General features: G+C 39.5%; 1 protein-coding gene across 8 annotated transcripts in view; it reads right to left on the reverse strand.

Moving 5' to 3' along the window:
* RIMKLB (ribosomal modification protein rimK like family member B) overlaps positions 1-13,681 on the reverse strand; it is a 50,814-nt gene that overhangs the window by 12,872 nt on the left and 24,261 nt on the right. For all 8 annotated transcript variants that reach the window (XM_085067175.1, XM_085067225.1, XM_085067192.1 and 5 more), the window contains exons 4-6: positions 5,348-5,578; positions 3,236-3,322; positions 79-282 (exon numbers count right to left, since the gene is read on the reverse strand). In XM_085067175.1, coding sequence (XP_084923301.1) covers positions 79-282; positions 3,236-3,322; positions 5,348-5,578 — 522 coding nt within the window. The remainder of the gene's footprint in view (positions 1-78; positions 283-3,235; positions 3,323-5,347; positions 5,579-13,681) is intronic.

Genomic DNA, 13,681 nt, shown 5'->3' on the forward strand with positions numbered 1-13,681 from the left:
GCTTATTTCAGTCGGCTTTGTGATTTTTCAACTGGATGGAAAAATTCTGATCAAAACTATGAGCAATGTTTTTCCTACCAAGTGAGCAGTTACTCTGCATCCTCCCATCTGTCGAGCAGCGGAGCATGGTGCCCACCACACGGCCTCCCACTACGATGACGCGCACATCCTTGCCATGGGACTCCTTAACGTATTTTTGAAATAAGTAAGGCGCATCATGACGGATCAAATGGCTTAGGTCTGCCAAATGGTGCTTGTCTCGTGCCAGGAACACAGCTTTACCTGTATGGAGGAAAAAACATGGGGATATTGAAAGCAGCTACCCATCTGAGCTGCATCAGTGATTCAGCACATGAAAGTAAAGCCTCTGACCAAGTATGCTGCCCATTTTCACAGGCCCCATCTGTAGCTTATACCCATTTACAAATTCTTCCATGGACAACAGTGCTCCACTGATTCAGTGGTTTTTGGTGTTCATGTACTGACAGAGCTGAGGAGACATAAGTTGAAAAAACAAAAAAGAAAGCAAGGAAAAAGAAAAAAGCTTTAGATAAAGGAGGTGGTCTTGCAGTTTCAACTTCTTTTGGTACAAGCCCTTAGTGAGAGAAAAAAAGGAAGAAATACTTAAAGAGCAGTAGACATTTAATTAAAAGCAATTTTGTTCATCCAAGAGGAACGGGACCCATAGCCTACAGCTTTGACACACAGGAACCAACAACATGAAACTGTTAAGCAATGGGCAACTAAGAACTCTGAAGTCTGTAGTGTGTCACTGCAAAACCACCCTTCTCCATTCTCCATTAGGAAGTTCCACTTTTCCATTAGAAGTTCCACTTCTCCATTAGGAAGTTCCTGAGAGCTGCTCTTCCCAATACTTAAAAGGGCTCACAACTCCAGAATGAGGTTTGCAGTGGAACAGCTACATTCACAGAAGAACATTCCATTCCACAGTATCCAAGATAATTTAGCAGAAGACTCCACAAGACATAAAACGAATAGAATATCCTACAACTGAAAAAAACTTCTTTACAAATAACGAGCTTTTCTTCAAGCAAACATCTCTAGGACTTGGATTTTTTTAGCCTAAAGTAAGTAATTTCATTCCCCTTCATTTCTAGAGCACACCAAAGACTTCTTTGTTCTTTTCCAATTGTATTAATATTGGTTAAAATCATTCCTGAAACAGACTCTACCACTTTCTATCTAATTTCTAGTCTCACAAGACTGCATCCCTTTCCACTGCTACTTACATTTCCCAACTCTTTTTCCCCTTTCTTAAGGGCTCCATGTCATATTAGATTTATGTTTTGCAATAAGGCTGTACAACTTCTCTTGTGGCAGAACTGTAATTTAATTATGTTATGATGTTAACAGAGTACAAAAATAAATTGATAAACTGCCCTCCTTAAGTAAGGGAACAGAAGTGCAGCAGTAGCAGAACTAGGATAAATAATGTGTAAAGAATTCCAACAAGTGCTCCTAAGCCAAACTGAAGCAGCCTCTGTTTAGACAGGATTTAAGGTTTCCATAACACAGAACACTGCTTGAGGAACATGGAATTTCTCATTACAGAAAACTGAGAATGTAAGCTTAAAATTCATGACAAGAAAAAAATCTCTATGTCCTTTCCGACATCCAAACTTTATCTCTCCTACAGGCAATTAATCCTACTGTATACCTGAAATGGAATAGGAAGGATGATACCTTGGAGGGGAACTACTTAGTTCTTGGGAATTTTGCAGCATCATGACATCTTGGCAAAACCAGGATTGGCCCATTTTCTGCAGCAGCAAACTGTGAAGAAAATGGGCCTAGAAGAGTGTGGCTTTTATTCATCAGCCAGTACCTATGACCATGTTTCCCTATTTATTTTAAACATAATTTGCAAATGGCTGCTCTTCAATTAATTTGAAAAAGTTTCCCCAGCTCTCTTAATGTGAAAAGACATGTAGTTTGCATAAATTTGCATTATAATGCCTAGAATTTAAAGTGCTCTAAAGCAAAACTTGTAAACAGATTTACAGGAATCATGGCTAAAAAAAGGAAAGGAAAGTCAATAGCTGTTACTCTAAAATTATTTAGTAGATCTTCACAAGAGGCAGTGTCAAGTCAAATCCACTGTCTCAAATATCCCACAGGTGTCAAATTCAGCTTGCTGAAAAATCAAACTCCACCTTGGCTTTAGAGCTCCACCCACACTTTAAAACCACACTAACAGGTATTGCTGCCAACAGCAGCAGGTCTGATCTTCCTCAGCCCCAGCATTTTGTTCTCATTCTTCCATTACACCAACACAAGCATTTGTGCGAGTAAATGCTAAGTCATGTAAGGAATTAATCTGAGTAAAGATCCATCTAGATCCATTCAACATCAGTTCCTGAATCCATTTACTACGTGGCTACAGAAGCATTCATGCCAGCAGAAGAGAAGCACCGGAGCAGCAGAGAGTGGGAGCAAACTGATGGACGGAAAGAAGGAAGAAGTGGTGTCTTTTAGTCATGATTTTGTTTAGAGTAACTCCTGGTTTTGTGCTTTAAATTCATTTTTAGTCTCTTTATACATCTAGTATTCATAATTTTGTTTTAAAGTATATCAAAATCAGAGCATCTTCCTGTGCAAATAACCTCTGAAATTGATTTAAACATGCTTTCCTTTAGTAACCACTATCTAAGTCTAAATTAAGTTGATGTTTGTTTCATATTCAACACATAAAAGACTAAGAACAATTTTATGTGAACCTGTTGTAATACCACCAACACTGTCAGAGGTGTTTTTCCAAAAAACAGAGATCCAGGTTTGACAAACCATGCATAAGATTTTGTTAAATCAGAATATTAATTATAGACGAAGTAGAATAGGAAAAAAGTCACTGAATTAACTGAGATTTCATTTCTTACGCCTATTTACAAACATCCCTAAAATCCAGGCTTCTTTGAACTTCACAAAGGCCAGACTTCCCATTATTCCAGTTCAAAGCTTTCCTCATAGAAGTCACCAGTGCACCTTAATTTTGAACTCTTTCCCCTCTGCTTTTGCAAGACTGGGTCCTACTAAAACTGTTTCCCAGTACTGCAATCTATTCAATACTCAGAATTCAAAGCATGGTAGAATTTAGATGCATTGGAAAGAAGTCCAACACCTAACAGAAGAACTTCTTAACTATCATTCCTTGATGAGACAATCTTGGAGTGCTGCTCAGAATACTCCTTGCCTTTACCCCTGACCTCACACCCACCTCGATGACCCCGCGTGTTCTTCACCACCATAGGGAACTCCAGCACTTCCGCCTCATCAATCATTTTGGAAAAATTCTCATGACCACCTGGCAAAAAGAAAACCAACAACATTATGCGCCACCAGTCTGGTGTGGCCAAATTTGGGATGTAATTGCCATACATTCCTCCCACCCATACAGCTTAGATAATGCAGGAAAAACTACCAGTTAAGAGGACCTTGGTCATGGAGCGTGACCAGACTTTGAAGGTGTTTGTGATGTGTGGGATACTGACTCCTACTTCCTTTGGATTAAAGACACAAATTGACAAAGGCCTCTTGATCACAACCCCAAAAGGGTCAAGCTAATCTTCTAAATCCAAATACCCCAATTCTACCATCTTGTTCCAGTTTATCCCTTTTACTTTATCAACTCCCATCTTTTCAAATGTCTAACAGGAAAATGGCAGAAACATACCACTGGTAACAGTTCCATCCAAACTACTAACCAGGAAAGCAACACAGAATACACTGACAAGGCATAATGCAGAAAGCAGGAACAACCCTTGTCAGTCCACTCCCCTCTTTTGAAGGCTTAAGTCTCCTGTATCTCATTCTCCCTACATCCTGAAGTAGTACTTCAACCTTTTAATCTCATTGCATCTGTAAGGACCTTAGAGAGTTGCTTTTAATGGCCATTCACACAATTACGGTGGATACTTCAAGGTTATTTGAGTTCAATTCAAAGAAGGCTGACCACAGCACAAGAATTACAGAGGAGAAAAGTCAGCAGACAAAGGGACGAGCCCCCTCTAACACATCGTGCAGTGGAGTGCAGAAGTCAAGCCAAGACACTGGTCACAAAGCCAGCAGCAGCCATCATGACCCTGCCATGGAGTTAAATGCATGTCATAGAGTAACATGTCATTCAGCACATCCTGCTTTACTTGGCAAAGTCAGCTCTCCCTGATAACTTGATAATTGTAGTAAAAAAAATATAAGCAAGTCATGCTTCTGTCAAATTCCAGAGGCAGGGACTAATAGAAGTGGGAGGGAGTTATGATCAAACAGGTATGTTCTGCAATTATTCAGCATCATTCATGGTCTCCCCTTCCCCCAAAAAATTAAAAACTCATTCCTTTCTCAATGAGTTAGAGCAACCACATGTATAAAGAAAGGGTATGTTTCTTCTCAGAAGTGTTTTCATGGTAATTGATGGAAATAGTAATTCATAGTCATTGATAGAAAGCCAAGGTTTTGTTTTTGTCAATTTTCTTCTCATTTTGTCAAGTTCCCATTACAAAAGCCTACTGATGCAATCACACAAAGGGGAGGAAAGCACTGGTATTTTCCAGAAGGAAAGGAAGGTTGACAGGTATCTTCAGTTCTCTAACAGATTGTAATTAAAAGCAGAAATAGCATCAGGGTAGCTCAGACAAATGGTTCCTCTAATCTAGCACTCTGTCAGGAACCAGACATACCAGAGATTCCAGAGGCAGGCACAATAAACAATTAACTTTTGGTGAGAAACAAATTTTCCAAACTATTGTTAAAAGGTGAACACAAGGGCTTGTACTCTTTGCTATTGTTGTCCTTTCACAAAAATGAATGTATTTGCAGATACTTTTATTCATTTAGTTTAATCTATGATATTAAACTATATATATATAGTTTATATATATATATATATATTAAACTATATATATATATAGTTCAATCTATGATATTAAACTATGATATATATGGTTTAATCTACTTTCAGGTTGTACCAAAGTCTAGTTGTCTGTAGTGCCTTATGATAGTTAGTACCCCAAGTTCTTGTCCGTTGTTTCAGGCAATTGGAAAAGAGCAGAAAGTATTTAAGCACTAACAGCCAAAGTCAGTTGCTTGGAAGGCTGAGGTACATTCCAAGTACTCTTTTCAAAGCATCACAGTCTAATCAACAAAGACAAAACCAGAATCTGGGTGTTACAACTTTAACTTCCTTATCTGGTTACTCAACATTTAGCTGTGGAACTGGCCTCATGCTACTTAAATTTCTATGGATTTCCAAAACTTGACTCATACCTTTTGCACTGCAAAAGCAGCAGTTGTGGTAGGCAACTATGCTATCCTTTTGATCCAACAGCCTTACCATATGAGAAAGTGTCTGGAAGAGGCACACCATGACCAGCAAGTTCTTGAAACGTCCAGAACTTGTTGACACAGTTGAGGATGGCTTGAGGACGATTCATCAATCGACAGCCCATCTTCTCCAGGTGGCGAAGGACTGTGATGTCGCTGTCACTCTGGACCCAAGGCGTTGGCACACGCACAACCACCACTTGTGGGTAAGCAGTAATGAGCTCCCCTTTCACCCGGAGACCTAAAGAAGGGAGAGAAAAACATCCCAGTCTTAAGTCATAAGGTCTCCAGGAGAAGGTAAACAGGCAAAGAAATACTGTGCTGTGATCACAGAGGTACCGGACCTCAACAGCAAGTGCTAAAACAGCACAACTCTTCCTAGCATGCATCTTGTCAGCTGTGCTGTTTCATACATGTCACTCTTAACCCACTTAAAACTAGGACTAAGCAAAAACCAGACTTTATTAGAGCACACAGGCTTGGGCTCCTTCCCAGGGTGAAGTACACTTTTTATAGGTTGACACACCATCCTCTCTCTGTGGGTGTTAGCTGCACACTACATTCACATCAGCTGTATCAATAGCTCAGGAGGTTTCTGCCTCCCACCGCTGGTTTTTGCCTACAGGATGCAGTTCGTACCTTTCCCAGTCCCAGCTGTATTGATCCCTCTGTTTGTGGTATCACGTTACACAACATATTGCCAAAGTAACAGAGACTAGATACGATCCTTAAAAAAACACAAAAAACCAGCAGTATTTTTAACAGGTAATTTCAACAATCTGATTTATATTAAATAAGAACTCAGAAATAACTTTATCAGCTAACAGGGAAGCACCCTGTGACAAAGGCAGGAAGGAAGGAAAGCCAGCTTTGCCACCAATATCAATATATTACTTAATCATGACCTATAATTTTACAGGCTAATTCTCTGAAAAAGAAACACTGAAAGACAAGCTGCAGGAATAGGAATTATGACAGGATTGGACGGGAAGATATCAAGCTCAGTCTGGCATCTGAGGACAGGAAAAGACAAACAAGATTTGATATTCACTTTATTTGTCTTATGTTCAAGGCAAAACTTTGTGACTCCAGCACAAAATACTCAGCTCACACTGCTGTCAGCACCTTAACGGTTAAAAAAAAAAAAAAAAGTGAGCTTCGAAATCTCAGTGCATCTGCATTTTGTGCCTACCAAAGGCCAGCTGCAACTACTGAGATCTAACCAAATTTTGTTACCTGATTACTCTATTCCAAAGATGTTGCTTTACAAATACAGGCTTGTACTACTCTACCTGAAGGCACAGATCGCCAGGCAATTTATTTCATTTCCAGGTACATTAGAATTGACTGGGGGGAAACTGGGGAGGAGGGGAGAGAGAAGAAGGGGGTGTTTCCTCTCTCTGTACTTCCCTTTTTTCTTTTCTTCTCCCAACCAAGATGTATTTTAGAGCTTGCATTAAATATAATGAAGCAACCACCTAACTCCCAAAATGGAAGTTGAAACGTGCTGCCCAGTCCTCAGGAGAACACAGAAGCACACTCTGGAAAGGCCAAAACAGAGCCACATCCAATACAAATCCCTTTTTCCAATCCCCACAGCCATAATTGCACAGAGATGAGCAAACATAAGCAGACGGGTGCTCTGGCTGCTCACCTCATTAGCACCAAGCACTGCCGCATTGCAGCTGACATGACTCGCGTGTTTAAGCAAGCAGGCTTCAGACACACACACACCCCATTTTAGAGAGGCATCTCAAGCAAGATTAAAAACAAGACACTGCTACAAACCTAAGCAGACTGTGAACAGCACAGAACGGACTACCATCTCCTTTAGCCAGAAAAGGAGTACAGATTCAGCAAGCAAAAGATTTTCTACTTATTAGTCAGATTCCACCTTACACATGTATTTTCCATTTAGGTGCATGCCCAATTACACCCACTTTTTGCCAATGTAATTGCATGCATGTCCTGATCCACGTGCAAGCTGTGCAACAATCATTTTAAAAAGAACTACATTTTCTACACAGCCCCAAAATTGCCACCGTTATCTGTGTTGTGAACCAAAACGACAAAGTTTTCCAATTCATAATCTCTCAGTCTATTTTGTTGTTTTGCTTTAAAGTCACGCCACATGCTGAAGTTTTGCACCATGGAGTCTGAAAAAGAAAAACAGCAGTTTGAGGAGATGTGTTTGCCTCACATGGAATTCTCCTGTATACCTGTGTTAGACTTGACTGTCAGACTGGTGTAAATTTAGCCAGGCCACCATCCCCCATTAAATGACTTTGGAAGTACAATGATGTTATCAACAGAACAGTCTGAGCTTTTGTTCCAGATTCAGTCATATTCTCTGGTCTGGATACTGTTCTCCCCAGAACAAAAAAAATTCTCTCCCCTTGTAGAAGGCAGTTTACAAACAAAAAGAAGAGCTACTCAATGAAATGTATAATTTGAATCAGTACTACTGACATGCGCCATAAAAATTAGCTGCAGTCTCCCAGCAACACAGTGCTGCTAACAGAAGCAGCTTTATTACAGTACAAGGAGAGGCAGATTCTGCCATTTTGGAACAAGCATGCAGTCAGCATTCCATCTCAGACCCATCAGTTAACAATCAGGTTAATGGTCATTATTGCCAAGTGGGCTGATAGAATAATATTTATTCACTATGATGTGCTGAAAGCGGTAATACAGAAGATATTAATGTGTACAGTTAATTTTTTTCCCAAAGAACCAATTCACAAATGCAAAGAGGAATGAAGGAAGAAAAGATGTTACAGAGATAAGAGTGGTTGAGAGGTAATTATTTTTTTTTTAAATCACAGAGTGTCCTAAGTTGAACAGGACCCACAAGGCTCCTCATGTCCAACTCCTAGCAATGCACAGTACAACCCCAAGAACCACACCATATGCCCAAGAGCATTGTCCAAACACTTCTTGAACTCTGTCAGGTTTGAGGCTGTGACCAATTTCCTGGGGAGCTGTTCCAGTGCCCAACCACCCTCTGGGTGAAGAGTCTTTTCCTAATATCCAACCTAAACCTCCCCAGACTCAGCTTCAGGCCATTGCCTCAGGTCCTGTCACTGGACACCAGAGAGAAGAGATCAGGGCCTGCCCCTCTGCTTCCCTTCATGAGGAAGCTACAGACCACTCAATGTCTTCCCTCAGCCTCCTCTTCTCCAGGCTGAATAAAGCAAGTGACCTTTTTTACAAGGTGGCACAAAAACTGCACGCAGCTGAGATGAACCCTCTTTTCTTTGCAGTAACAGAGCCGTCCTGATCCCAAAACAGTAATAGCAGGTTACACTCACTGTTGTCTGTGGACAAGGAACCAACCTCACAAACACACAGAAGGCAAACTCTCACTCAGATCATACAGAGATACCTTGACTAATAACAAGTTGGTCCATTTGTGGACTTTTTCAGTGGATGTCCACGACACAGCAGACATAGCAAAGAGATAGCTATACAGTCCTTTGACATATCAGTACTATCAGCCAGGAAAGGGAGATTTCAAGCTTATCCAACACTATGAACTTTTTCATCATGCAACAACCACCTTACCAGTGCCTGAGGAAAAATTTTTTAGGTTATCATAAAATATCTGGGTATTCTTTGGTTCTATGATGTAATGATTCCTGATCTGGAACATCACACAATAAAAGCAGCCGTAAACCCTGCTCTTGAACAAGACCTATTCTTTCACTCAGTTCCAGCTTTGTTCTTCTTCTGCAAGACAAAATTCTCTAAAACGGAACATGGTACAACTGCAACATTACACACCAATCACCACAGTATTCAAAGTACAAAAGGAATTTTTGCAATGTGAACTGTAATCACCTGGGAATGAACTTACCAGTTACACCATATCCCTTAAAGTCAGAGCCCCAAGCTTCTCTCAAAAACAGCTCAAAGCAGCACATGATAGAACTGAGTGGGTAAATGCATGATTATTCATCAGTTGGCCCAACCAGTTCTCCTAGTTTTCACTCCCAAAAAACAGCAGGCAAGCTTAAAATGCAAAGTAGCTGGTCTCCACTAAAAAGGGTTATTTTTACCCAAACAGGTAGAAGCCATCACACAAACCTGTGAAAACCACAGAAAATAGAGCATTAAACTGTACTAAAGACAGACGGAAGAGGCAGAGATGACTACTACTGTTACCTGTGGGATCAGAAGATGTGTATCTACACCCTCATAAACTCCCTGAGACACTCAACTCCAACATGGCTGCGCCCATTTGCATAGTCAGATGCTCAGCATGACAGCTGCCTGTCAGAAGCCTGATTTAGTACAATTTTAGGGTGGACACGTACTTTGGGAAAAAAACCACAATGATGGCATTATGGATGACTAAAAGGGATCAAGATTTCAAGCAACTGTGTGTGGCTTCTGAACATTTTAATTCACATCCAAGCAGTATTTCAAATTGCTTACATTTTTGATATTCATTATATTCGGTTTGCAACCTACACAAATCCCTTCCAATCTCTACAAGAATCATTCATCAGCAGATTAGTAACTACTGCAAAGCAATATCTCATGTCCAGTTTGCATGTTACAAGCAACTGTACTTTTATCTGAAACAATGCAAATGTTTTCACACACAGAACGTGGTTTCAGAAGATAAGTCTACAAACACAAAGACTGCAGGGACATCAAAAATAATTTCAACTGTTTTATACATCTTGATTTAGCAAACATCAGGCACTTTTAACAAAAGATTAAACCTTAGTAAGATTAAATAAATTTACAGAAGACCAAGTTTTTTACTGTGCCGGAAGACAGCTGGTAAACTGCCTTGCTACCAATGGAAGCTCATGACCTGTCAAATCACATTTCTGACCAAATGGATCAAAAGAGCAGGAATGATGCACAAAAGGTGGGTTTGCCAAAGCTCCCTATGCAGTGCTGCCATGAATTCAGCAACTTAATACATTCTAGTCATTACGTTTCTTTTCAAACTGACTTCTAAATGTATACAATTCACAGAATTTGTCTGAGAAGTGTGTGATTATGAGAAGTGCCTAAATGTGACAGCAAAGTTATTTATTCCATGGAGAACATGGGTAACTAGGCAAGAAATCCTCACTGTGTGGCCTCAGCTGCCACAGGCTGCCATTTTAACTTCAGTGACTACCTCTGTCTCTAACAAAACCCCTAATAAATACCAGCTCTCTGAAATACATAAGTAAAACAAATCAGGAGAAAAGTGCTTCAGTATTCAGACAGATTCAGTATGTGGAATACTTTTTCTAACAGGCATAGTAGCATACAAGTGGAATAATAGTTGGTCATCATGCAGGCAGCATTACAAAAAATAGAATTTGAATCAAATTTCACAAGCACAGAACATACACCAGCTCACACCACATTCCCAACAGGAGCTAGCAGGGTCTGGGAACTTCCAGATATATTACTCAGATTTTTCCTCAGAGATCTGTATGCTATCCTGAAAGTCTCCAGCTCTCACAACTTTGTTATACAAATTTATTCATCCACCCATCCATGGAGTTGCTAACGTTTCCCAAATGAACAGTCACTCAGCACGCAGGCTATAATGAATTCAACTCAGTCAGCTGGGAAAACCAGGCAAGCCTTCTATCACACAAACCTTTCCTCGTATTTTGATGATATTACATCCTGCTACTTGCTCTTCACAATTCATCAGCTGTTCTCGGAGACATCACTGAATTTTTCTACAAGCCTGGACTCACTCCTGGTCTCAAATCAGTGCATTTCTATTTCTGGTTCATTTGTCCTCCCAGTATCTGTCACCCACAAGACACTGCATAATATTTGCATTAAATCATTATAAAGTGTTTAATAATTACTTACAGTTTACTTGCAGGGAATTAAATGTGTTTCACCCTAATTGCCATGTAAAAGCAAGCTTAAAGCTCAAAAGGGAGATATCCCAAACTTTAATAGCAGATTACTGCAATAAGAAGTTATACATTCCCTCATTAAAATCAACCACAACTAAATCTCTAAAATTTTCAAAACTCAGCATACTTCAAACATACATTCTGCCAAGGCTGTGGCAGAATTTAGGAGTAATTAACAGAAGTAGAATTAACACTAACAAAATAGTACTCTATACCTCAAAAGCTTGCTGCCGGATTGATTTAATGTTATGTATCTATTTTATAACCTAACTCTAAACAACATAAAATTCCCAGAAATTGGGTGACAAACATTATTTTTTTCCACTTTTTTTTTTTCAAATCTTGTTTGAAAAACATAACTTGATTGAAATATCTAAGTATTTTGGAGCAATTGGCAATTCCTGGGGGTTTTGCCAAAGACAGAGACAGTCACAGAAGTTAAATTCTTCTTCTGAGAAGTGGCTGCTTGTGGCAGCTGTAGGCTAGATAAAGTATTACACTTTAAATGCAGTTTTATTTGAACCAAAACTTAACCTCTGAAAAGCAGCTAAGCACTGAAATTTTAGAGAACCACCATGTTATTAACACCAAACTGAACTTCCCCCTTTGAAGTTGCACAGGAATTTTCTCTGTATCACTGATCACCTGACAGCCATGGTTTATTCGTCTGAACATTAAGTTGTCACAATTCCTCCAAAATTACACTGCCATGTAAAAGCCTCTTTGATATCTAGTATTACCAAGCTATTTTTCACTCTAGTGTCCACAGAAACGTATTTCTACAATACTTCTGGTATCTGACCAGAAAATATCAGCTGGGTGTTTTAAATTCATATTCTCTCCCCTCCTATGCTACCCGCTAGTTTTTTCAAATCAAATTAACAAGTGCTGGCATTCATCCCCACGTGTTTAATATGACCTCAACCTCCTTCTCCACAAAAACTTAATCAAGTCATTCCCATTGAGATACACTTCCATACAGAAAGTCATAAACACTAAACAATCCCATCCTAAAATGCAAGTCTTCAGTGTAACAGAACAAGAACTGAATCATCAAATCATTAACACTGTAAAAAACCTCTAAGATCATGTCCAACCATTAACCTAACACTGCTAAATATGTAAACTAACCTTACTGTAAACTCACTCCACTCTTAACACTCAGTCAGTCTTTCCCATGTTTTACATATGCAGTGTCTGTTCATTTGGAATAGCAGGTGAAGAAACAAGTTTAAGGACACACCTGGGGGGGGGAAAAAAAGGTGATTGGAAAACTTTACAAAAGTAGAAGGAAATCCTAAGGAAGATTTCAAGCAACCCAGAACAGGTTCTCCTCCCATCCAAGAAGAATCTGAATTTTTTCAGCAATATCAAAAATCTATTAAATACCTTTTAAATGCATAGCATAATGCCCCTCTCTTTGCTACCAAACAATGCTTTTTTACATCTCAGTGATTTGCCCTTCTTTTACTTAAGCCAAGTGCTGAAGAAAAGTGGAGAAGCGTCCGATGTGAGTTTTCAATTTGTAATGAAGAGACAGATCCTTCATATCTGTCTCCCATAACAGAAAACACACCTAGAAGCACTTCTACATTGACAGAAACTTTTAAAAAATTATACCCAACTCCTTGTCCTTTCCAATTTGTCCTACATACGTTCAGCTGAGCCTGAACTCTGGGGAATGGAAAGATCCCCTCAGCTTATTGTTTTGACCTGTCATTGCAGTCCAAGGCCTTTCTAGTCAAAACTGCATTAAATTTATGAACTGGAAGCACTTATTTGGAAACAAAAGCATTCTTCTTAAAGGAAGGAATTTAACTGTGGCATTTGGGGAAAAAACTGAGTTGAAACTGACTCTAAATCTTGCAGAGATAATATCAATTCCTCTCAAAAGGGAGATTCTGTATGTTCTGTCTTTTTAATGTGTCAGAGAAAAGTTTGTACTCAGACATACAGTATACAAAAGTTTCAAGTGTCATTATGGGCTCAGTATTTTCCTACAGCAGCACCTCCACTCCCCAAAAAAATTGTTCTAGACGAAAAGCTATAGACCAAAATTTCTTAGTTCTGACAGACATTAACATAAAGCTATTCACAAAGCAAACCCAGAGAAGGAAGACTTCCATTTTTCCCACACCTCTTTAAGCACACGCCCTGAGCTTGTCTCCTCTTTCTGCCTTTAGAGGGTTAGAACTACACTGCAGTAGTTGGACACATGCTCCCTGCCCATATTGTCATGAAAATACAGATATAAGACCACAGTATTACTCCTCACCTGATCTGGATGCAGAAGCTTCCACCTAGTCAAAAAACATGAACTAATTAACATACTTACTTAGTACGCTCCCTAATTAATACACTCCATACACTCTGTAACCTTCTTCTTAAAAGAAAATGTTCCCTGTTATTACACAGGTACACAGTCCTTCCAACCAGTCCAGTCAAATAAAACAATG

The sequence above is a fragment of the Lichenostomus cassidix genome, chromosome 1 (genome assembly GCF_008360975.1).
Source record: "Lichenostomus cassidix isolate B80296 chromosome 1, HeHo_3.0, whole genome shotgun sequence".
Lineage (NCBI taxonomy): Eukaryota > Metazoa > Chordata > Aves > Passeriformes > Meliphagidae > Lichenostomus > Lichenostomus cassidix.